The following is a 26823-nucleotide window of genomic DNA, read 5'->3' as shown; positions in this document are numbered from 1 at the left end:
TCATTTGTAGCGTTCTAACTTACCCTCTAAGAATAAGACTACATTTTTCTGACTAAAACAATATATATATTTTTAACATGTTCAGTTGTCATAATGAAAGACATATGGCAATGTAACTTTTTTTTTCTTCTTCTTCTAATTGTTCAGGTGGTGGGACAAGGACTATGAGAAATTGACATAGTTTATTAACTTTATAAAAATAATGGTTATTTTACATAAAAAATAAAACTTTTTTTTCTACAGATTAATGATATAGCACCACCGACACCATTGAGTGATAAAACAAGTGTATTTACAGGACCCTATTCTTACACCACCAACGGAGTTCAGTGATGAACCTACACTAGTTATAGAGCTCCTATCTGCAGCTATTTGAAAGTAAAATTATTGTATTGGGTTAGAGAATTTCATCAACGTTTCTTGTTTGATTTCTCTAATATCTTCCACTGGGAACTGACAGTTCAAATTGTGAGAGCTGCAAATTAAAGAAGGGTATTAGACCTGGTACTCCCCCCCCCCCCCGATGCTGGAAAACATAGCCATGAGCCAACTTTTCTAATATCACTTCTAAGAAAGCTTTCAATTTCCTTAACAGTAATAGAATTATTAAAGTTTAAGAAGTAATTGAAGGCTATCAAATTTTGTGTACAATCCCAAAAGCAGAAAATAAAATAACAGATTCAACTCAAATTCCAAACAAAATAGCTTGTAGAAGCAGATGGCGGTATGTTTGACATGTGGAAAAATGGACCTTTTCTCGATGTTTAAATTTTGATGCTATAATGATTTGATATTTATTATAATTTGATGAAGGCGACAGGATGTCATCGTACACAGTTTGCCAATGCACCGTTAAATTATTAATCAACTTCAGATTTTACTCTAGCTTCAAACATATTTTTGTGCCTGCATGTTCACCTGCTTAACTAAGGTTATCAGTTGAAATTAGCAATATGGTTGAAAAAAACAAAAGTAGGGCGGAAAAACTGACAACTCCTGATAGTTACCTCTGACATAAACTATGCAAATATACTTGGCGATAAGGGTGTTTAAGGTAAGAGAGTTGATAAGAAAGAAAGCATAGTTTTAGTATTAGAAGTACTTAAATTATGTTTCCAATTTCAGCGTGGAAAGAGTTAATTAGAGTAGTATTTTTATTTTACACATGTGTGTACATGTCGTTCCTCAGTGGTTCAATGTTACTGGTTGCGAATTCCACCTTATTCGTGTTTTGTGCTAATAAACGAAATAGAGAATTTAATCAGGGATGCTTTCCTCTGGCAGTTTGATATGGTAAACTTCAAATGTAATTAGATTTTCTTTGGCTTCCAAAGGTTTTTTCATGAGAATGTTTTAAAAAGACTTTTTATTTTAAATAAGTTTTTGCTGAGTTCTTCATTCAAAAACAAAAATCTTCGCTCAAAATTATGCACTCTAAGCAAATTTAAACAATTTTGAATTTTAAATAGAAGCCTCTTATAAACATTTGACATTGTCTTTTAGTTTCACATGAAAAACTGCGCTAAAGGTAAACCTTAAAAAAATACCACGCAAAATCGGCACTGTTTTTTTTTTTAGAATATACTACCTTTCCACTTGCAATTAAAATAAATGAAACATACAATAGCGACTAAAAGTTTATGTTAATGCCAAATAAACTTGATACTAAAGGTCTATCTATTTAGATATATTTTAATTTCATTTTCGTTGCAAAATCGAAGGTGATAGTAGTAATGCATCTATATATTTGAACCCTACGCCTGAGGCATGAATATGCGTGTAGTTTAACCGGTACATTGGGTTACCAGGGTCAGTTACCTATTACTATGAACTCTACATGGGGTGGCAGACAGGTTTTCTATTATGACACTCATTTTTTGTGTGTCAATCGGTTAAAGAAAGCTGGTGCTTACTCCATATGATAACTTGATTAGTCGGTTTTTTAAAAAACCTGGCAAGCTATATTGTGCTCAAGCAAAAACCTTATATAATGTCCATACAGTGCATTCCAATTTTCATTATGTTTTAAGATATTGTTTATAGTACACCATATATTATTAACTTTGAAAACATTGGATTCGTCAATTTTCAATGTGAGTACACTTTTCATTCTTTTATTTCCCCAAAAAAAAAAATTAAAGAAAAGTGTTTTACTAGTAAATTCAAATTTCAGAGGGACTTAGCTCCCCTCCCCTCCAACAATACAAAATCTTAAGAATATGACGAGTATATTCGATAGAAACGGCAAAGCACGCTTTTTTCTACTATGTAAATAAAATCTCTCATCCATAGGTATGCTTACAAGTTTTAATTGTTTTGAAAAATAGTTCTTTATCATTCAGAAACAAGCTTTTTCCAAACATGTTGTATTTTTTTCTGGTTTGAATGAAAAGCTTGCGTGTTACAAAGAGAGAGTCAGAGTTTTGGGGGTTAAATTTCACAGGCTCTTGCTATAAACGGGATTTGTCTAATTCCGATGTCGCGGCGGATGACTTTTGGAAAAAATTAGCGTGGGAGGGGGCCTAGTTGCCCTCCATTTTTTTTTTGTCACTTAAAAAGGACAGTAGAACTTTTAATTTCCGTTCGAATGAGCCCCCGGGATATTCTAGGACTACTGGGTCGATACGATCACCCCAGGGAAAAAAAAAACAACAAAAAAAAATTAAAAAGTAGGCCTAAACATGCATCCGTGATCTTTCTTCTGGTAAAAAATACAAAATTCCACAGTTTTGCAGATAGGAGCTTTTAACTTCTATAGTAGGGTTCTCTGATTTGCTAAATCTGATGGTGTGATTTTCATTAAAGTTCTATGAGTTTTAGAGGGTGCTTCCCCCTTTTTTTCGAAAACGAGGCAAATTTTTCTCAGGCACGTAACTTTTGACCGGTATAACTAAACTTGATGAAACTGATATATTTGAAATCATCATCATAAGGATTCACTCTTTACGCTAGAGTTTTTTATTGTTTAAAAAATAAAGTTGTGACACAGGGTCAAACTTTAGCGTAAAGAGCGAGGCGTTGAGGAAGGGGGCAGTCCCTTTCATATAGGGAATAATTTCTGTTCGTTTTAAGTTTTAATGTCGCTCCTTACTTTCATTTTATAAAACTTGTTTTTTTTTTATTTAATTCATGATCGTTTTTTAGTTAATGCAGCTTTTATTTGCAGAAAAATTTTACTTTTCTTTTGCTAAATGGATGTCTTTACAAATTAACTTACGTAACTAACTTCTATATTCGTATATTTTTCTTCTGGCAAAAAATACAAAGTTGCAGATTTTTGCAGATATGAGCTTGAAACCTATGTAATAGGGTTACCCTCTAAGGTAAATCCTACCCTCTAATAGGATTTACCTTATTTTTGAAAATTGGGAAAGAAAAAATTATGTATATACTTACAAATTCTGACCAGGCTTCTACACCTGAAGTCCCTGGCAAAACATGAAGGGGGTCAATCGCACGATCTTGAGTAGGCTGGGCTGAGGCATTATGAGAAGCAGTCCATTCTCTTTTCATTTTCCTTCCAGCTTGCGTAGAGCTAACACTGGCGTGAGAGAGCCCTGGCACTATAAGTTGGGTGGTCGTTGGTTGGTGCAGATCGTGTGTAATTCTACCAGCATATTTGATAATAGATGGCCTTGCGGCTTGCATTAATGTAGCTTCTCTCCATCTCGGTTTCTTTTCAAAAAGGAGGTTATTGCACGTATCCTCATCCTTAAAAAAAAGACAAAATTTAGCATGAAAAATAAAATCCCCTTTTTCCATTTTGTTTGATAAATGCTTAAAAGGTCAAATTTTACCCTCCTCTTGTTTAAATGCAAAAAGTTTATTGCTCATTAAGGCGTGATGCATATAATGGCTTAAAGGTGCTCCTATTATTAATTTGTTGACATTCCTTCTTCTTACTGCTAAATAAAATCGAGGAAAAATTATAACGTATGTGAGGGGGTTCTCCCCCAACTAAATACCTTACTCTCTACGCTACAATTTTTTTTTTTTTTAGTTCTTTAAAAAGAGCTATATATTCTACTTAAACGGCCTTTGTTATACAGGGGGTTGTGAATCAAAATTTATTTTTAAACTTTTAACGTAAAGAGTGTGGTATTGACTAAGGGGAGAACCCTCCCCCTCATATACGTAATAACATATACGTAATAGAAAAAAAACAAAAAAAAAACAAGCGATACGGCTCAATAGTAATCCAAACTTTTAAAAACGGAATTTTGATGTCCATAAATGTATAAAAAGAATGTGTTTATAATGCTGATTCTAAATATATAAATTATATTAAGTTTAGTATTACTCATCAAAGGCTACGAGCCTGAGAAAATTTACCCGATTTTTTAAAGAGGGGGGAAACATCCCCTACAAGTGAATGAATTTTAATGAAAATCACACCGTCCGATTCAGCGTATCAGAAAACCCTATTACATAGGTTTCAAGCTCATATCTGCAAAAATCTGCAACTTTGTATTTTTTGCCAGAAGAAAAATATACAAATATAGAAGTTAGTTACGTAAGTTAATTTGTAAAGACATCCATTTAGCAAAAGAAAAGTAAAATTTCTATGCAAATAAAAGCTACATTAACTAAAAAACGATCAGAAATTAAATAAAAAAAAAACAAGTTTTTTAAACTGAAAGTAATGAGCGATATTAAAACTTAAACGCCAATAAATTAGTCCGTTTATGGAAGGGACAGTCCCCTCCTCAACACTTAGGTCTTTCCTCGCGAGTTCGACCCTGTCCCAGAACTTTTTTTTTTAAAACAATAAAAAACTTTAGCGTAAAGAGTGAATCCTTATGATTATGATTTCAAATATATAAGTTTCATCAAGTTTAGTTATACCGGTCAAAAGTTACGCGCCTGAGGAAAATTTTCCTTGTTTTCGAAAAAAGGGGGAAACACCCTCTAAAACTCATAGAAGTTTAGTGAAAATCATACCATCAGATTCACCAAATCAGAAAACCCTACAATTGAAGTTAAAAGCTCCTATCTGCAAAACTGTGGAATTTTGTATTTTTTACCATAAGAAAGATCACGAATACATGTTTAGGCCTACTTTTTAATTTTTTTTTTGTTGTTTTTATTTTCCCTGGGGTGATCGTATCGACCCAGTAGTCTTAGAATATCCCGGGGGCTCATTCGAACGGAAATTAAAAGTTCTACTGTCCTTTTTAAGTGACAAAAAAAAAATGGAGGGCAGCTAGGCCCCCTCCCACGCTAATTTTTTTCCAAAGTCATCCGCCGCGGTATTGGAATTAGACAAACCCCGTTTATAGCAATAGCCTGTGAAATTTGACCCCCAAAACTCTCACTCTCTTTGTAACACGCAAGCTTTTCATTCAAACCAGAAAAAAAATACTACATGTTTGGAAAAAGCTTGTTTCCGAATGATAAAGAACTGTTTTTCAAAACAATTAAAACTTGTAAACATACCTATGGATGAGAGATTTTATTTACATAATAGAAAAAAGCGTGCTTTGCTGTTTCTATCAAATATACTCGTCATATTCTTAAAATTTTGTATTGTTGGAGGGAAGGGGGGCTAAGTCCCTCTGAAATTTGAATTTACTAGTAAAATATTTTTCTTTCATTTTTTTTTTGGGGGAAATAAAAGAATGAAAAGTGTACTCACATTGAAAATTGACGAATCCATTGTTTTCAAAGTTAATAGTATATAGTGTACTATAAAGAATGTCTTAAAACACAATGAAAATTGGAATGCACTGTATGGACATTATATAGGGTTTTTGCTTGAGTACACTATAAATTGCCAAGTTTTTTAAAAAACCGACTAATCAAGTTATCATATGGAGTAAGCACCAGCTTTCTTTAACTGATTGACACACAAAAAATGAGTGTCACAATAGAAAACCTGTCTGCCAAGCCATTTAGGGTTCATAGTAATAGGTAACTGGCCCTGGTAACCCAATGTACCGGTTAAACTACACGTATATTCATGCCTCAGGCGTAGGGTTCAAATATATAGATGCATTACTACTATCACCTTCGATTTTGCAACGAAAATGAAATTAAAATATATCTAAATGGATAGACCTTTAGTATCAAGTTTATTTGGTATTAACATAAACTTTTAGTCGCTATTGTATGTTTTCATTTATTTTAATTGCAAGTGGAAAGGTAGTATATTCTAAAAAAAAAAACAGTGCCGATTTTGCGTGGTATTTTTTTAAGGTTTACCTTTAGCGCAGTTTTTCATGTGAAACTAAAAGACAATGTCAAATGTTTATAAGAGGCTTCTATTTAAAATTCAAAATTGTTTAAATTTGCTTAGAGTGCATAATTTTGAGCGAAGATTTTTGTTTTTGAATGAAGAACTCAGCAAAAACTTATTTAAAATAAAAAGTCTTTTTAAAACATTCTCATGAAAAAACCTTTGGAAGCCAAAGAAAATCTAATTACATTTGAAGTTTACCATATCAAACTGCCAGAGGAAAGCATCCCTGATTAAATTCTCTATTTCGTTTATTAGCACAAAACACGAATAAGGTGGAATTCGCAACCAGTAACATTGAACCACTGAGGAACCCAATAATTTTTTTTTTCAAGAAATAAAAATACTACTCTAATTAACTCTTTCCACGCTGAAATTGGAAACATAATTTAAGTACTTCTAATACTAAAACTATGCTTTCTTTCTTATCAACTCTCCTACCTTAAACACCCTTATCGCCAAGTATATTTGCATAGTTTATGTCAGAGGTAACTATCAGGAGTTGTCAGTTTTTCCGCCCTACTTTTGTTTTTTTCAACCATATTGCTAATTTCAACTGATAACCTTAGTTAAGCAGGCGAACATGCAGGCACAAAAATATGTTTGAAGCTAGAGTAAAATCTGAAGTTGATTAATAATTTAACGGTGCATTGGCAAACTGTGTACGATGACATCCTGTCGCCTTCATCAAATTATAATAAATATCAAATCATTATAGCATCAAAATTTAAACATCGAGAAAAGGTCCATTTTTCCACATGTCAAACATACCGCCATCTGCTTCTACAAGCTATTTTGTTTGGAATTTGAGTTGAATCTGTTATTTTATTTTCTGCTTTTGGGATTGTACACAAAATTTGATAGCCTTCAATTACTTCTTAAACTTTAATAATTCTATTACTGTTAACGAATGAAAGATCTTAAGCCGAACCGGCCAGCCATGACAAAAAACCAACAAAGAGAAAAATCTCTAAAAAAAAACAAACAAACGAGACTGTGGCCAATGGAGAGAAAAGTAAAAAAAAACAAAAAAAACAACGCGGATATTTCGCCTTTATAAAAACAAGGCGTCTTAAGCACGAAATACACAAAATAACAAAAAAATAAATAAAAAAAAAAAAACAAGATAAAACTAAAAACCAATAAAACCACCACCAAAAAAAAAACAAAAATGTACAATCGGCGCAAACTCTATTTTAAGTTTAAACATTCTCTATTTTAACTCTATTTTAGCATCTTTTCCCTACGTGGATTAGTTTGCGCCGATTGTACATTTTTGTTTTTTTTTTTGTTGTTGTTTTTTTTGTTTTTATTTTTATATTTTTTTTTTTTTTTGTTTTTTTTTTTTTTTTTTTTTTTTTTTTTGTGTCTTTCGTGCTGAAGACGCCTTGTTTGTATACAGGCGAAATATCCGCGTTGTTTTGTTTCTATTGTTTTCCTTTTCTCTCCACTGGCCACAGTCTCGTTTGTTTGTTTTTTTTTAGAGATTTTTCTCTTTGTTGGTTTTTTATTACTGTTAAGGAAATTGAAAGCTTTCTTAGAAGTGATATTAGAAAAGTTGGCTCATGGCTATGTTTTCCAGCATCGGGGGGGGGGGGGTACCAGGTCTAATACCCTTCCTTAATTTGCAGCTCTCACAATTTGAACTGTCAGTTCCCTGTGGAAGATATTAGAGAAATCAAACAAGAAACGTTGATGAAATTCTCTAACCCAATACAATAATTTTACTTTCAAATAGCTGCAGATAGGAGCTGGAAAGGCACTCTTTCCGATCCATGAGCCCTTCTTTCGAAAGCAATTTCCTTTCATGTCATTTAAATCTTATTTTGCAACTCAATGACATAGTGTAATGTTGCAGAAACAACGACGATGGATGAAACATTTTACCGTTGAATCTACAGCTGAGATACAAGACGTTCCTGAGACTTTCCACAAGACTTTCAATAGCTTAACCTCTCACAAAAGCCTTACTGATTAATTGCCATGACCTTGTTTTGCTTGGGTGGGCGAGATAATAGAAAAGAGAGGTCTATAATTTGAACTAATTTTTGACGCCTCGGAGCCAATGTAAAGAATTAATGGTTCATTATCGATTGTGGGCTGTTTTTGAATTTTGAAGTTAAGAAAGAGAACTTCGAATTTCTTTTTAAGAAGATATATTTTATGGTTTTCAAACATTCGGCTTGAAAAAATCTATCTTTGTACAGAATTGACTTTCTGAACATATAGTTATGCGCATTTGTGATTACAAAACAAAATATCCAAGCAAGAAACGTTAGTATTTTGCCAGGTTTTTAGTAGGTTAAATGTTCATTAAGTGAGAAATGGAAATTTATAAGGAGAAATAAGATTTTAAGTTAATAAATTTTAAGAGTTTAAAGAGAAATAAAAAGAATTTAAAGATGAATAAAAAAATTAAAGATTTTTGAGAAGAAAAATTCTATGTTGTCAAATATTTGAAAAAAGAAAGACTTTCAATACCTTTTCATCTATTGAAAAGCTCATGTTTGATGTTCAAAAACATGAAGATTTTGCCGGTCTCTAGTGAATTTTGAAGAATCAAGAGGCAGAAATTTGAAGTAATTTTTAAGGAGAAATATTTTATGCTTTCCAAAGTTCGGCATATGAAAGTACATCTTTTCATAAAATTGACTTTCTGTGTTGGTATGTGTGAGTATTCTTGCTTATACACTAAAAACAGATAGGTTACATTCACACTAGAAACGTGAATATATTTAAATCTTGTTTTCCTGAATTATTTTCTGAATATTTTCTGTATAAAGTTAATTTATAAGAACATTGCATATTACTGGTAATTTTCTGAGTATTAGAACGTTCTTTAACTAGAAAACAACCAATTAAAATAAGCCATGTCATAAAATTCCTTTGGAAAAGAGGACCCCGAAAAACATATATTAAATATGGTCTACTGAACAATCAGTAGCCAACCCCAGGTGGAAACATAAATTATGGTTTTTGGAATTAGCGTCAAAAGAAAAGAAACTATTTTTGAAAAGTCAGGCAAAATTTGAACATTTAGGCCCATACGGACAACCCTTCCCCTAGACTTAAAGTTTTCTTAATTTCTTCGTTTAGACAAAAAGGAATGTAAAAACGCCCAAACAGTATATTTTTGGAAAAGTGTATTTTAGATTCCTTTAGATCCTATAAAACAAGGGCGAGAACAGATTAAGATTATTCCGTGTTTCAGATATTCTGCTACCAATGTCCTTAGCAGTAAGGGATGACAGAAAAGAAAGCAATATGGGTCGCAAAAGACATTGGCTATATAGTAGGTTATTAAAATCTTTCTATCTTATACTTAGATATTTATTTATAGGAAAAAATAAATATGTCATACGGAATCCGAAGGTATTCATGGAATATTTACCTGACTCAAAATAAAATTTGCCACTTTTTAATAAAAACAACTGACTGCCTACCATATATAATGAAAAGCATTGGCTTTCCTTAATTCTCAGGGATAGAAAAAACATATTTTCTTTGTGATGATAGGGAACCAACTGATTCTGATTATTAAAGCGCTCTAGAGAAACATTGACTTAAGCTACCCGTTGTACATACTCATGCGAACAAAACTAAAAAGTTCAGGTGACTAAATAATTCCTCTAGCAACAAAATCCCGTTGGGACCGTCCCATGATATCTCAGAATTTTTACGATTTTCTCATTAATTTTATATATTTTTCATATAGTTTTCCTGTTGTTTGTAGTTTCGTTTTAAGTTCAAACCCTTCCTCGTGGAACAAAATCATTTGTAGATACTACAAATATAGAAATACTTTCTATCAACAAATGATAATGATGCAACATTTAGAATCCAGCGAAGATAGCTCCTGATGATTGGAGGTTACTGGAGGAGGGGGTAAGAACACCCCATCCTCCGCATACACGCATAATACATTGCAGGAATCAGGAGTAATAGAAACGTTGCCCCTATTTCTTCTATACGGTAGACCAGGCCGTTGTCTATGCGTCAACATTTTAAGATATCCCATTTTGCAGGTATTTTGCCATCGTCCATCCGTTGCGGCCACGGATGACAGAGAAGACAACTGTATGTGTTGCGACAGGCATTTGGTTTTTCAGCACTCTATTATCTTTTCCCTATCTCATATTTAGCTACACATATACAGATGAAAGGACAACTTGTTATTTGGAGTGGCCAGATAGCCCAGAAAATGACACAGATTTGCAGGTTCATTTTACGATAAGTGAACAGGTGTAAGTATAGCACCTATTATTACAGATTAACTCAAAATTTAGAAAATAAAACCATTCGATTAATACAGTTAGAAAAAAACAATGTAGTATAAAAAAATAGTATTATACAAGGGAAATGAGGAAAAAGGAACCAGGAAAAGTCGAAAAAACACATAATAGAATGAGCCACTTATTACCACTGTCACCGACGAATATTAAACTCCCAAAATTTTTTTTTTAAGAAGCAAAGCTTTATTTTTTTTTAATGGCACTATGGCTAAAAGAAAAGTTTCAAATTTTTTTTGCAAAGGCTGGAAAAGGCTGAATTCCTCGATTTTGCAGATAGAGGGCTGAAACAACCTCTGTTCCAGGTTTAATGACATGTGAATTTAATCGTTCAATTTCTATCACAGCTATGCCTGTTTCTTGGAGTGTTTTTCTTTTCATTGAATTGTTTAATTTTTTATTCAATAACTTTTGATGCATTTTTTAACACTTAGTATCTTTTTATTTTTCAAAATCATGACAATACTTTTTTTTTCCATGTTCAATTAGCAATGAGGAAATCAAATTTTATCAATTTTATCAAATTTTCTCATTTTTTTTATTTTATTCAATACCCAGGTCCATCAAAACCCCCCAAAAACAAAATTCTGTTATTACAATATTTTACCTAATTTAGATTAACATTTACAGGAAATCATGATACTTCTTAAAAAAAAACTTTTTCGCATGCTGGTCAAAGGTTTGCGTTGCGCAGGTACCAAGCTCCTGATTCAATGCCTTCGGCCGGGAGTGCAGTGCGTGGTTGGGTGTAAATCATCCGACACTCCCCGTGTTTTTCCCCCAGATTTCCCCAGGTACCAATTTAGAGCTGGGTCGACTCTGGCTGAGCTTACAGGGTCACATCATTGACCCCCATTCCAAACCAAACAACCGGCGACACCAGGACTCGAACCTCTGACCTCAGGATTTCAAGTCCGGAGCGCTAACCACTATGCTAGGACGGAAATCAAGATGGTTCATTATAATAAAAAAAAAAAAAAATTAAAGAAATTAAATCAACCCATTTAGTCACTTTATTATTCATGGTTCGAGTCAAAATCATAGGTTTGTGGTCAAATTAAGTGACTTTGTTTATAATGCTAACGTATGATAAACATATTTGAAGATTATTAGGCCCTGTTGCCATTATGGCCTAATTGGGTGAAATCGGTTGAGTGAAAACTGCTTATCGTTCAATGGAATTTATTTTTCCTGAAAAAAAACTTTTTAAATGTGCCAACTTCGCCTTTTGAGCCTCAAAAAACGCCGATGGAGACTGGAGCTGCCAGAAAAACTAATAGGTGACTTCGTCCACAAAAGTGGCAATGAATATATGGCTCTCCTTTTCTCAGCGCCCCACTCTTTACGCTGAAGATTGCCTCTTTGTCAGAACTCTACTTTTTAAAGTAACAAAGACTTTAGGGTAAAGAGCGGGGCGTTGAAGAGGGGATAGCCTCTTTCATATACGGAATAATTTCTGTTCTTTTTAAGTTTTATTGTCACTCCTTACTTTCAGTTAAAAAAAAAACTTGTTTTTTATATTTAATTTCTGAACATTTTTCAACTAATACAGGTTCTAATTTGGCCTACCAAACATGAACAATTTAAATGGAATTTGCATGTTATTTTGGCAAAGTTTCTCCCCATTTAAAATTTCCTCCGGAAAGTTTACCTCCAAAAACTACCTTTCCAATGTGAAAATCTCACCATATAAAACCAGAATTATTTATTATGTGTATGAGAAGAGGAAAATATGACCCCCCTCCATGGAAAATTCTTTCCCCTCACGGAAAAATTCCTTCATGTAGGGTTTTCCCCCACATAAAATGCCCCAACCCCCACTAGAAAAATTGCCTCTAGACAGTTTCATTCTAGCCGAAAATTACCCCTGAAAAATTTCATGCGGACGATTCCGCCTGAAAATGTTTTCTTAGGTCATATGAAAAAGACTTTAATTTCTGATTGTTTTCAAAATCATGCCGGGAATCCCCCTCCGTGGAAAATTCTTCTCACAAATACCCCTGACACCTAGTAGAAACCTGCTTCTCCAGAAAACTCCCACTGGAAAATTTATTCTGTGGAAAACTCCCGCATAGGGATTTACTCCGGTGGAAAAGCCCCCCACCGGCGAAAAGATACTCTAAAATTCGATATTGGGTTTATGTCGTATGCTCCTTTACCAAACCTTTATCTTGATTTTCCGAGTAGCTATATCCCTTTCAGAAACATTGCCTTCTCTTAGTCAAAGCCATATCCTTGGGGTGAGGTTTACAAGGTTTGAGCCTTCTCCCCCAATTTTTTTACCCGACTTGTGAAAATGTAACAAAAACGAATATAAACTTTTTTTATACGTTTATTTAAGTTTTTATTGTAACCCATGAAACACTGACGTGTTTTCTAACGTGCTAGCCAGTTTTATCAACACTAATACAGTATTAATTAATAAAAAAGGGAGAAAAACGAAAAAGGGGAAAGAAAGAGCCGAACAACAAGACAGACTGTTCAGACACCCCTGCCACAGCCTCCGTGCCGCCCTACCCCCGGAAACTGTACTACTAAAAATAATCTCTTAATCTAGTTACTAAGACGTCCATTTTTCATAAATTTGTAATGTTGTTTCAGTTGTTTGATGTTACAGTTATTACACGTGGTACTTTTTGTTCATTAATATTTTTATTTCTAAATGAATCAATTTTTGCTCAGTTTGAGCTTTCAATAAGAACGGCTTTTTTTCCTAGAAAAAAAAAATCCAGTTTCTGCTTATTTTTTAATTGATGTAGTTATTTTCACGCAATAGTATGTAGTAAAAATATTAGTAATGATATTAAGAATAGCAATAGTTTGGCCATTCTAAGATGTACCGTTTTCAAGAGAACTAATTTTTTTACACCTTTCTTCCTTTCAAATTTATTCCTTTCAACTGTTAAACACTATTGGCTGCACGAAACTTCTAGTTCGTCAATGCGCTTATCTTTCAGTGAAACGTAAACGACACAAACACTTTTGGGGCTTTTGTGATGACAACATCACCCATACTTATGGTTGAATGTTTTATTTTAATTTGCTTTCATCATTTACATCTTCATTTTCAGTAATGTCTACTTGTTTTTTGGTTGACATCGGACTCCAGCTTATTTCTGCTAGTTTAAGTTCATTCTCTACCTTCGAAAGCCGCTCCCTTACTTTAAACTGAAAATTATTATGTGGCAACATTGTTGTTCCGATATCCACGAATAATAGCATTGTTAAGCGTGCTTTTTAGCGTGTTTCATTATAGCAATTTCTAGCCACCATCTCAATGGGCCGATCAAGCTGATTGTGGAATAAGAAGTAAATTATGATTATGCCTGAGTAAAAACTGGTTTAAATCAAGGTTTTTTTTTTGGTTTCCTAGACAGAAAATAACTATTTTTGGTACTCCTGTACTAAACGCACTCTTTTATATACGGCAATACAAACCAGTCACAGAATAGACCGAGACACGTGATGAAAAACAGGTTTACGCTTGCTTGTGGAAAACAAACAAAGGCAAGAACTATAATTAAACTGTTTTTTTTTTGGTGGGTTTAGGCGGGACGGTCCCTAGGTTAGGTTACGTATTTAATATATGTTATGCTTAACCCCCCCCCCACCCTCACCCCTAATGCGCCTATATATAGCCCAAATTTGTTCCTAAACTAGTATATATTTATGCTATTTTATTTTATTTCTATAGCATTAACCAAACTAGCACTATATAAAAGAGTGCGTTTAGTACAGAAGTACGCTTTTTTTTGCACCGAGTACTTTTGTAGGAGGATTTTGAGCATAACAGTGCGATTGAGTATAACAACTCAGGTCACTTTATTTTGCCCGACCATAGTTCTTCTCGGATGCTTCAAAACTTAGGAATTTTCGCATATTCTTATTCTTTTAAGAAGGAAAAAAACTTAATTATTGCCCCCTTTCCCCTTTGTGGACCTAAATGTAAATAGGGACGTTTTTCGTCGTGTATTTATATCTAAAGTTTAGCCTTGCCTTCTTATTAAGAGCCAAAGTATTTGTTCTAAAAATCTTCAATGACATATTTAGAAATGGTCTCTTCAGACTACCGTTTTAAAATTTCACTATCCGTATAGAATAATTGTATAACACGTTCGTTTTTCGCTTAGAATGTAGGTTAATTTTCTTACTCGAAAGTGATTTGACTTAAATATATTGCCGGCAAGGCACAATTTTTCTTTAAACGGCTTCATTTTTAGATACAACGCTACCTTCATGTTTTCTACGTATGTCGTACCACTTATTATAATAAGTTATGCGTATGCAAGAGTGGGGATTGAGCTGTGGGGCTCTCACATTGTTGGAGAAGCAACACCACATCAATTAGAAAGCCTCCAAGCCAAAAGAAAGGTAAATTTTCTTAACGAATTTTTTCAGCTGCCCTCTTAAGCCGCTTTCGTTCTATGCACGTAACAATCAATGCTAGGTGATTGAGCTATGTCCCTTTAGAGCTCGAGTCTAAATAGCACTGTTTATATTACGGACATAATTTGCTTCCGAAGACTAAGTTAAGCAAGAGGCTCGCACTTAGTGCCGAGTTTTTACGTCTAGAAACACCCTACAATAACTTATTCCATAAATGGCTAAACTAAGGGTAATAAATTCTCGAATAGCTTATTTACAAAAGATAAATCAAATGGTTCGTGGTAGCAAAATGTAGCCTAAGTAAATAGCGACGTGTATCTAGTTAACCAAAAAACTTAATTTTGAGAACCATAAACGTATAAAAGAATCTCCTTTTATGGTTATTTAGAATATATGAAATTCATCAATTTTAATATTACCCTTAAAAAGTTGAGAGTCCGAGAAAAATTGTGCAATTCAAATTCTGAGTAAAAATTGCATAAATTTTGGTTTAAAGTCTTAAGGTTTTGAAAAGCCTTAGGCTTCAGAAATTTAAGTCGTAAATTTTAGAGCTGGCCCATTTATTACCGAATACTAAATGGAAAAATGGAAGCTGGGTTGGGTCAGCCCTAAGTCTTCAGTAATGTGTTTTTCTTCCAGAGATAGTGAAGAAAAATTACTATTGAGCAAAAAAGCTATTCGGTTAATTTAAAATAAATATTAGGAAGCTTTTCTAAAGGTGCTAAAAAACTTTAGCTTGAAGAGCAAGGTATTGAGGAGAGGGGTGGGGCAACCCCTTCATATACGGAATAATTTCTGTTCGTTTTGAGTTTTAGTGGTTGCTCCTTACTTTCAGTAGATTATTTTTTATTTATTAAAAAAAAGGATGAGAATACAAACACATCATGCCACAGACTAAGGCAGCTTCAGCTTTTCTGAGGAGCCTATGGCCACATGGACGTGTCTAGTGTAATAGGTGATAATAAGTGGTGCTGAGAGGCACGGTGTGACAGAACTGTGCCAAGTATGGTGAAGCAACTAGCTGTCTGAGATGTATACGGGGGGGGGGTGCAAAAGGGTAACTTACCGAGAGGTTTACGATGAGTACAACATTCTGTGTTTAATTAAACACTGGCAAAGGGAGGAGGAAGTAAAATGATAAAGAGGAGGATGAGTAAAACTTCCTCCTGGAAGAGTAAAACTTGCTCTTTAAAGAGTAAAGAGTAAGAGTAAAAAAATTGAAAGACTAATACTGGTTAGTGAAAAGAACTGTAAAAAGACAAATGCAATTTTAACCTCCCCTGACGAAATAAACTGTCGTTTTAGAATAAGAAGCAGCTTTCACCCCCTCAGCACCCCTATTCTGTGCTTCATCCTATATTCATACATTCATATTCCTCCTAATTGAAGTAGTTAAACGATTAAATTCATAATCTACACATCCATTCCATTCATCTGAAACATATTTGGCGGAAAAGTTGAAAATCTGGGCCTAAACACTTCTTTAAGGATTTGAATATCCCCTCCCAGAAATGAATCCATTTATTTAAGAAAGTACATTTATTTGTGACTCCATAGATATTGTATAATGTGGCGTATCGTTTTTCACCTTCTATTGGGGAGGAGGGTCAGTTAATTATTTCATTTATGGAAGGAGGGGATGTCTGAAGCCTCAAAAAAGAGAACTTTTGTGACCATGTCTTCGAAGTCTTGGTTAGGTTCAGGATAAATACAGAAAAAAAGGGTAGGGAATTCTCACTAACCTCCCTTCATTCGTCCGATTATTTTTGGCAAGGCCTTACCCAGGATTTATTTCGGAGGGGGTTTACTCAAAAAATCTTTTGGGGTGGGGTTTACACAACAAAACCTTAAAAAAACGCATACAAAATTTGTTTATATCCATTTTTGTTAAGTTTCTATGCGTCAGAGAAACATTTTGGGGGGGAGGGGGTCGAACCCCCCTAACACCCCCCCTCGGGTACGGACTTAATTTTTGGGTTAGGTCCTTCATAAGGGTGCTGAGGAATGACAGATTCCTTCTTATTCCAGGAATATTGTACATGTAACGCAAAAGATAACATTCATATGATAACCACACTAAAAAGAGGGGAAGGGGTGGGGGCCATACCCCTCCCAAAGACAATGATGAACTTTACTTAAAAGCTATGGATCGAAAATAATTTTTAACTTTTATGTCCGTTCCTCCCTGGTACGTTTTGTACAGGGGGGTACTTTTTTAGGGATGGCTATCATTCAGAGATGACTAAAGCATTATTATACGATCATTAAACTGGAATTTCAAAAATAAGGGCTAGGGAAGGGGAAGGTCACAGCCTCCCTCATATTGAAGCGAATTCGGAAAAAAAAACAGTTCGTTAAAACTAAAATTAAAGAGTGACGGTTGTGGAAACAAACGAAGTTTGGATAAAAATATGTGTATCAACCAAATCTACCGTTTATCCTGATTCCATGTATCATTTGCCTTATATTTACTAATCAAAACTATTAAGATATAAAAATTTACATCATTTTAGAAAAATGGGTATCCCCAAAGAAGCGGTATGATCTTGATGAAAACTATAGAATAAATTTCTTCCATGACAACATTAAAGCTACTAGGTGACAGGGGGGGGGGGCTGAAATCAGACAATTTAGGCTTTTTAGTCTAAGGTAGAATCCAATTTAGCCAAAAAACTTAATTTTTTGGAAACCATAAAACTCCTGAATGATCAAAATGAAAAAAATGAGATAACTTTTTGTCCAAATAAGTATGGTTACGCAATCAGGTTTTTCTTCTTTTTTTTCAGGAATAATAGCATCGAGCTGGAGCTGGCAGATTATAAAAAGAAAACTTACTGAATCGAAAATTTTGAAATCCATAATTCTAACGGGAAGAATACTAGCGTTATTATAGACAATGTATTCAGGAAAACTAACTGTTATAGTGCACAAGCCCTAAATAGTTTTTTTAATCAAATTTTGGAACGAAAAAATACCTCAAACATCTGAAACCTTGCTGTACAATATGTTAAAAAATTTTATTTTGAGTATGAAGAATAAATTTAATTTCCTTTTATTATGTGTCATTTTCTTCTTTTTTTAAGAAAGTGGAGCGTCAGCTAAAATAAAATAGATAACATGGACTTGGACTAAATGCCCTTTGAAAGATTGTATTTTGCAGGTGGTGAAAATGATGTTGGTCGTCGTTTTCATATTCATCGTCTGTTGGCTTCCTTTCCAAGTCTATTTTTTGTTGGTACCACAGCATTCGTCTGTAACTCGTAATCCATATATTCAGCATATATTTTTGCCGATTTGGTTCCTAGCATTATCCAACTCTATGTATAACCCTTTTATATACTGTTGGATGAATGCAAGGTAAGTGAACTTGCCTTCTTTTGTTGTTGCGTTAAAATAAATTTTACGTAGTTGACATACTTCTGATGGATGTACAGATACGAGCTAAGGAAAGAAAGTTGGCTTTCTTTCATAAAAGAAATTAGAAAGGTTATAACAAATTGCTATAAATACGACGTAGAATATCCCTTTCATTCATTTCTGAAAGGATCCAAGTTAAGCTATCGCTTTCTTTTGTTGTTTGGTAAGATCTAAGTTTCCCTGAATCAACCCATTGTTGATGGATGGCTAGTTACGTCATTTGAGAGGTTATTTTTATTTCTATAAATATGGGAGAGGGAGACTGATTGCTTTCAAATAAATAGCAAGGCTTTCAAATGGCTCTTCCAAAACTTTTCTATGGGAGGTAACATTTGAATCCACTGTGTGGAATTGATTAGTCCAGCTGAAAGACTGCAGAACGCAGAATGATGTTATAACCTAAAGTCACTTTTATGAGTCTGACCAAAAGAAAGAAGATGCAAAAGGTGCGAAGTGTATGTATGTGTGGAAGCGTAGCTTCCCTTCTATCACTTTGACTCTTAAAAACAGCACTAGAGCGTCTGATTACCAATCCAATGAGCCCCCTTCGAAGTTTATAAGACCATGCTTTCTATAAAAACATTATATACCTCCCGGGCATAACTTACAACCCTTGCCCTGAGGGCTGGGGGAATTTGTTATCCTCAAAGACATAATTTCCGGACCTTTGAAATACGTTGAATAGAATCACTATTCAAAATTTTGATTGGCAGTGTTTGGGGAAATGATTGGCGCGGGAGAGCATTTGCCCTCTGATCATTTTCGACTAATAAAAAAGACACTAGTCCTCTCACTTTCAAATAGAATGGGTACTTTTTGAAGCCTCTACTACAAAACTCTCTATAAAACCTTAAATGCCACAAGGTCCTAACTTACTACCCTTATCCTGAAGGCTATGGGGGGGGGTTCATCCTCAATGACATAATTTACAGACGTTTCAACTACGTTGAACAAAATGGTCATATCAAAATGTTGATCTGAAATGTCTGGGGAAATAGTTGGCGGTGGGGGGGGGGGGGGGTATTCTTCCTCCGATTACTTTCGATTATTAAAAAGGACAATAGCCTTCACAATTTTCAGTCTAATGAGCCCTTTTTGAGATTTTTACGACAAAGTTTTCTATAAGAACCTTATATGCCCCTGAGCAAAACTTACAACCTTAGCCCTGAGGGCTGTGGGGGAGTGTCATACTTAAAGGCATAATTTCCAGACCCTTCAACTACGTTCAACAAAATAGCTCTATCGATAGGTTGATCGGAAGTGTTTGGGGAAATGATGAGCGTGGGGGGCATTCGCCCTCAGGTCACTTTTGAATATTATTAAGGGCACTAGCCCTCTCAATTCCTAATTGAATGAGCCCTTTTTGGAGTTTCTACGACAACGCTTTCTATAAAAACCGTATATGTCCCCAGGGCGTAACTTACAACTTTTAGCCTGGGGGCTGGGGGGGGGGGCTTGTCATCCTCAAATACATAATTTCCGGACATTTCAACTACATTGAAACAAAATTGCTATCTCAAAATATTGATTGAATGTGTTCGAATGTGTTTTGGGTTGTCGTCCTCAAAGATATAATTTCCAGACCCTTCAACTACGCTGAAAAAATGGCAGTCTCAAAATTTTGGTTGGATGTGTTTCGGGACATGGTGGGCGTGAGAGAGTGGTTAGTTGCCCTACAATCACTTTCTACTATTGAAAAGGACACTAGCCTTTCAATTTCCAATTGAATGAGCCCTTTTTGAAGTTTCTGCAATAACACTTTCTATAAACAAATTTAACTCTAAGTCTACAAAAAACTTACAGCCTTTGTCCTGAGGGTTGTGGGGGGGGGGGGGTTGTCATCCTCAAAAACCTAATTTAGAGAGGTTTAAGCTACGTTGTACAAAATAGCTATCTCAAAATTTTGATTGGACTATCAGAGGCAACGCTATAGCGTTGCCTTTAGTAAAGGCCATACGGCTCCAATGTTTTATTATTATTATTTTTTTTTTACAGAGGTGCTATATATAGAACGGGTCATCTTAGAAACTTCAAAGGGGGCTCATTCGATTGGAAATCGAGAGTTCTAGTTCCCTTTTTAATAATCGAAAATAACTGGAGGGCACCTAGACCCTCCCCCGCCCATCATTCCCCCAAACACATCCAATCAAAAAATTTAGACAGCCATTTTGTTCAGCGTAGTTGATTTCCAGATAGAAAATATATTTTTGAGGAGGACACTCTGCCACAACCCTCAGGGCAAGGGTTTTAAATTATGCCCTGGGGGAATATAAGGTTTTTATAGAAGGCGTTATCGTAGAAACTTCAAAACAGGCTCATTCGATTAGAAATACAAAGGGCAAGTGCCCTTTTTAATAGTCGAAATGATTGGAGGGCAACTAGCCCCCCCCCCCTCCTACAAAACCCATCATTCCTTGAAACACATCCAATCAAATTTTGAGATGGCCATTTTGTTCATCGTAGTTGATTTCCAGATAGAAAATATTTTTTGAGGTAGACACTCCACCACAACCCTCAAGGCAAGGGTTTTAAGTTATACCCTTGGGGCATATAAGGTTTTCATAGAAGGTGTTGTTGTAGAAACTTCAAAAAAGGTTTATTCGAATGGAAATTCAAAGAGAAAGTACTTATTTTGAAAGTCAAAAGTGATTGGAGTGCAACTAGTCTTCCTCTCATGACAACTTTTTCCCAAACTCAGCTAATCAAAATATTGAGACAGCCATTTTGTTCTGCGTAGTTGATTTCCAGATAGAAATTATGTTTTTGAGGAGGATACTCTCCCAAAACCCTCAGGGCAAGGGTTTTAAGTTATGCCCTGGGGGCATATAAGGTTTTTTATAGAAGGTGTTGTCGTAGAAACTTCAAAAAAGCCTCATTCGATTGGAAATTAAAAGGGCTAGTGCCATTTTTTTAGTCGAAAGTGATTGGAGGGCAACTAGAACCCCCCCCCCCCAAGCCCGTCATTCCCCCAAACACGTCCAATCAAAACTTTTAGATAGCCATTCTGTTGAGCGTAGTTGCTTTCCAGATAGAAAATATATTTTTGAGTGGGACATTCCCCACAACCCTCAAGGCAAGGGTTTTAAGTTATACCCTGGGGGCATATAAGGTTTTTATAGAAGGTGTTGTAGTAGAAACTTCAAAAAAGGCTCGTTCGATTGGAAATTCAAAGGACTAGTGCCCTGTTAATAGTCGATAGTGATTTGAGGGCAACTAAGCCCCGTCTCGCACCCACCTTTTCCCCTAACACATCCAATCAAAATTTTGAGACAGCCATTTTATTAAACGTAGTTTTAAGTTCTGAAAATTAGGTCTGCGAGGATGACAACTCCCCCACAGCAATCAAGGCAGGGGTTGTAAGTTATGCCCTGGGGCATATAAGGTTTTGTGTAGACAACGTTGTCGTAGAAACTTCAGAAAGGGCTCATTCGATTGGAAATTTAAATGGCTAGTTCCCTTTTTAATTGTCGAAAGTGATTCTAAGGCAACGAACACCCCTTCCACGCCCAACATTTCGCAAAACACATCCAATCGAAATTTTGATATAGCCATTTTTTTCAACGTAGTTGAAGGTTCTGGAAATTATATGTTTGAGCAGGACACTCCCCCCATAGTGTTCAGGGGCAAGGGTTATAAGTTATGCCCTGGGGGCATATATGGTTTTTATGGAAGGAATGCTCGTGTAAACTTCAAAGAGGGCTTATTTAATTGGAAATTCAAAGTTCTAGTTCACTTTTTAAGCGTCAAAAGATATTAGAGGGTAACCAGCTTCCCCTCCCCCCCAAAAAAACCTTTTTCCCAAATGCACTCAATAAAAATTTTAAGATAGCTATTTTGTTAAAAATAGTTCAAAGATCACATAACAAGAATTCCGGTGTCGACACAACCCACCAGGGCCTGGGGGCAGGCGGTGTAAGTTATGCCCTGGGGATATATATGGGTCTTATGGAAGGGAAGCTCGTATTAACTTCAAAGAGGGATCATTTGATTGGAAATTGAAAGTTCTAGTTAAATTTTTACGAGTCAACAGAGATTGGAGGGCACCTAGCCCCCCAGGCCCTTTTTTCCTCAAAGCCATCCGATAAGAACTTTGAGATATCTTTTTTTTAAATATTTCAATGACCATATAACGAAAACTCAGGGGGTCAACACAGCCCCCAGGGCCCGAGGGCAGGTGTCGTAAGTTAAACCTGGGGGAATATATGCTTGTTATTGAAGGGATGCTCGTAAAAAATTCAGAGATGGCTCATTTAATTGGAAATTGAAAGTTCTAGTTTAGTTTTAGAGATTGAAGAGGTTTGACGGTACCTACCACTCCTACGCCCCCTTTTTCCGAAATAGATCCGATAAAAATTTTGAGATAGCTATTAAGTTAAAAATTGCTCATAAGTGAGATAACAAAAACTCAGGTGTCGTCACAACCCGCCAGGGCTCGGGGGCAGGCGTTGTAAGTTATGCCCTGGAGCATATATTGTTCGTATGAAAAGGAAGCTCGTATAAAGTTCAGAGAGGGCTCAATTGATTGGATCTTGAAAGTTCGAGCTCACTGTTTAATAGTCAAAAGAGATCCGAGGGCAGCTAGTCCCCCCACGCCTTCTTTCTCAAAACCCATCCGATAAAAATTTGAGATAGACATTTTGCGAAAAACAGTTCAAAAGTCGGATAAGAAAAATTCTGGTGTCGATAGAACCCCCTAGGGCACAGGGGAAAGCATTCTAAGGTATGCCCTAAGGGCATGTATGGTTCTTATGAAAGAAATGCTGGTATAAACTTCATAGAGGGCTCATTGTATTGGAAATTGAAAGTTCTAGTTCACTTTTTAAGAGTCAAGAGACCCCCCCCCCCACACCCTTTTATCCCCAAACCCGTCCGATACAAATTTTGAGATAGCCATTGTTTGGGAAATTATTCAAAAATTAGATAACAAGAACGCCCCCCCCAGAGCAAGGGGGATAGGCGTTGTGCGTGTTGTCCTGGGGGCGTATATGGTTCTTATGAAAGGGATGCTCGTATAAACTTCAGAGGGGGCTCATTTGATTGGAAATTGAAAGTTCTCGTTCAAATTTTAAGAGTCAAAAGAAATCCGAGGGCAACTAACCCCCCCCCCACACACCCTTTTTTCCCCAAGCCCATCCAATAAAATTTTTAAAATAGCCATTTCATTAAAAATAGCTCAAAGGTCAGATAAGAAAAAAACCTGCGTCGACGGAACCCGCCAGGGCCCGGAGGCAGGCGTTATGAGTAATGCTCTAGGGGCATATATAGTTCTTATAGAAGGGATGCTCGTATCAATTTCGGACAGGACTCATTTGATTTGAATTTGAAAGTTCTTGTTCACTTTTTAATAGTCAAAAGAGATCGGAGGGAAACTAGGCCCCCCTCCTCCACGCCCTAAATGCATCAGATAAAAATTTTGAGATAGACATTTTATTAAAAATAATTCAAAGTCCTGATAACAAAAAACTCCGGTGTCGACACAACCCCCAGGGCCCAGGGGTAGGCGTTGTAAGTTATGTCCTGGGTACATATATGGTTGTTATGGAAGGGATGCTCATATAAAATTCCTAGAGGGATCATTAGATTGGAAATTGAAAGTTGAAAGTGGAGTCAAGGGGGATTGGAGGGCAGCTAGCGTCCCCCCACACTCCATTTATTTTTTTTCCCAGAGGCACTTCATACAGAAGAGGTCGTCGGATAAACTTCACAGGAGGCTAATTCGATTTTAAATCAAGAGTTCTAGTGCCCTTTTTAGGATTCATAATGAATCGTAGGTCAACTGCCCCCCCAAGCCTTTTTCCCCAAATAAACCTGATAAAAATTTGAGGTAGTCTTTTTGTTAAAAATAGTTCAAAGATCAGATAAGAAAAACTCCTGTGTCGACACCTCCCCCCCCAGGGCCGGGGAAGGCGTGGTAAGTATTGCTCTGGGGGCATATATATGACGCAGTATAAACTTAAATTGAATATGCAAATCAAGCTTGAAATGAACAAAAATAATCACAAACAAGAGTTTGAGTATGACCTCGTTCTCTCACTGTAAAAGTCTAGAACCTACTGCGTCATTGGCACTGTAATAAAAACTATATGCGCATTGAACAGTCTTGGAAAGTATCAACAACATCAAATTGAATATTTGATATATAATGATATTAATTGTTGAAAGATCCATCAGTTCAGGAATTTATTTCACTGTAATTGTATTTTTATTTTCAATACTGTAAGAACTGGAAAAAAAAAATACTTGTAATATATTCCGTTTTCAGTTAAGCACCAATGACGCAGTAGGATTTTGGTTTTTATTTACAGTTAGGAAAGGAGGCAGTATCCAAACACTTGTTTGTAGGGAAACTATATTCATCTTTAACAACTTTAAAAAGAGCTAATAAATTAAACTGAATATTTGACATATAATGATATTAATTCCTGAAAGTTCATCAGTTCAAAATGTTACTATAATTTTAATGTTTATTTTCAATACTAAGTACAAAAGAAAATATTTTTCATAAAATTGGTTTTTAGTAAAGCGCCAATGACGCAGTAGGTTTTAGACGCAGTAGGTTTTAACGCTTGGGAGATGGTGGACTGAGAGAGGGTCAGTGGCCCTCCAATCACTTTCTACTATTAAAAACAGCACTAGCCCTTTCAATTGTTTCGAATCGAATGAGCCCTTTTGAAGTTTCTCCTACAACCCTTTCTATAAAAACCTTATATGCCCCCAGGGTATAACTTACAACTCTTGCCCTAAGGGCTGTGGGGGGAGTGTCTTCCTCAAAGATATAATTTTCAGATCATTCAACTACGTTGAACAAAATGGCTATATAAAAATTTTGATTGGATGTGTCAGGGGAAATGGTTGGCATAGAAGTGGTGTTAGTTGCCTTTCAATCACTTTCGGTTATTAGAAAGGGCACAAGCCATTCCAATTTCCAATCGAATGAGTCCGTTTCGAATTTTCTACGACAACTCCTTCGATAGGAAGTGTTCTGGTCTAAAAAAAAAAAAAACAAAAAAATTTTATATTGTGCTAACATTGTTCTTTACTTAGGCAGCGCTATCGCACTGCCTATGGGGTTTGTTCATAATTGTGAAAGACGGAATGAAAACCACGATGCTTGCACTTTATAATTCAATTTTCTTAATGGTTAGATACCTTGGAAAAGTGTCCAGATCTGTCCCTATGAGGGTCTGTGCAGCAACATTGAGGTATTTTGACATTAATTCCCCAGTAAAATCTGTCCATTATAAGGTCACTGCTGGGTCCTCTATTTTATCTTTCCGTTTTCGCTCCAGGAAGATCTGTCTGTGTTCACTTAAATTCCGCCAGATCTAGATTTTGTTCCGGTAATAGAGTCCCCATGCTCCAAATTAGTTCCTAATTCCTAAATCAAAGAATCCTTGGTCAATGTGAAATTAGTTTTGAAGATTGTCCTTTGCCAGGTTATGCAAAATACGAACCATAGATCGAATAACATGAATAATGTTTTTTAATTTATTTATAACGGATCTAGATCTGCTTTTGTACCGAGTTATAATCACGCTGACATATCCTCAGTTCCCTTTTCTCAACTTTTCATTTTTGCCCTTCGCTGCTCGATGTCCTTCTTCATCTGTTTTCTTATTATTATCTTAGAGTGTTTTTTACTTAGTTTTGCTCTCCCATTGCTTTTGTGCTAAACTGAGTCATCGAGCTCTGCACTCCGTTGGCCAGAGTATAACTTCGTTGTATAAGGTAGATTATTAGGTTCTACAAGGTAGAATATTTCATTTAACAACATCTTTTGATGATATATCAAAATTCTAGTAGAGGGGGAGGTGCTACTCCAGGACGACACCCCTGCTGCCACCTACAACTTTTTTGCACCCCAAATAAGGGCATAGCCTCCCTAGGGAGAAAGATTACGTAAGGGGGTCAATGACCTCTTTTTCCAAGGTCGATTTATTTGATGTTTCTATGTGTAATAACTCCGGGGCGAAGGTTGCACATGCGCATTGAATTCTAACGGGAGCAATGTTATTGATCTAGGACTCGAGGGGGAAGTGAATTTCCGAGAAATTGATTGCGTAATCGTTCGTGAATGTCATGGTGTCCAAAAATAGTATTTGTTGTTGTTGCTCTAGGCAATGTTATGAGTTTCCCGGAATTTGGAACACCTGTGCTGTCGACCTCAATTCACCTATCGTGAATCAATAATTCCCCTTAGAAACAACAAATTCATTTCCCCTTTCTTGACATATCAATCAATCAATGACATCATCTGTCAGACTTTAAAAATTTTCGCCCTAGAAACATTTCTCCAGGAATAGATCCAAATCATTAATGTCTTTGCCTCGGGAACAACTCTTTTGGTCGAACTCCAAAGGATATTAATAACCAAAGGCCATGGAAACAATTAGGCAAGAAACATCTTAGCGATGAATTGTTTTAGCGCGCGAAATGGTTTCTTATTAATTTGAAATGCGTTAGCGCAGAGATGCCAATAACAAAGGAACACGCTGA

At 35.6% G+C, this 26823-nt stretch overlaps 1 protein-coding gene across 1 annotated transcript in view; it reads left to right on the top strand.

Annotated features, from left to right (window-relative positions):
- LOC148945037 (tachykinin-like peptides receptor 99D) overlaps positions 1-26823 on the top strand; it is a 509170-nt gene that overhangs the window by 395431 nt on the left and 86916 nt on the right. Inside the window, exons 2-4 of the mRNA XM_089099526.1 lie at positions 10261-10479; positions 14745-14895; positions 18071-18267. Of these exons, the coding sequence (XP_088955652.1) occupies positions 10261-10479; positions 14745-14895; positions 18071-18267 (567 nt within the window). The remainder of the gene's footprint in view (positions 1-10260; positions 10480-14744; positions 14896-18070; positions 18268-26823) is intronic.

The sequence above is a fragment of the Artemia sp. Qi Xiang Cuo genome, chromosome 13, assembly GCF_049724085.1.
Source record: "Artemia sp. Qi Xiang Cuo chromosome 13, ASM4972408v1, whole genome shotgun sequence".
Lineage (NCBI taxonomy): Eukaryota > Metazoa > Arthropoda > Branchiopoda > Anostraca > Artemiidae > Artemia > Artemia sp. Qi Xiang Cuo.
The sequence above is the reverse complement of the archived record's forward strand: the minus strand, read 5'-3'. Positions and strand labels throughout refer to the sequence as shown.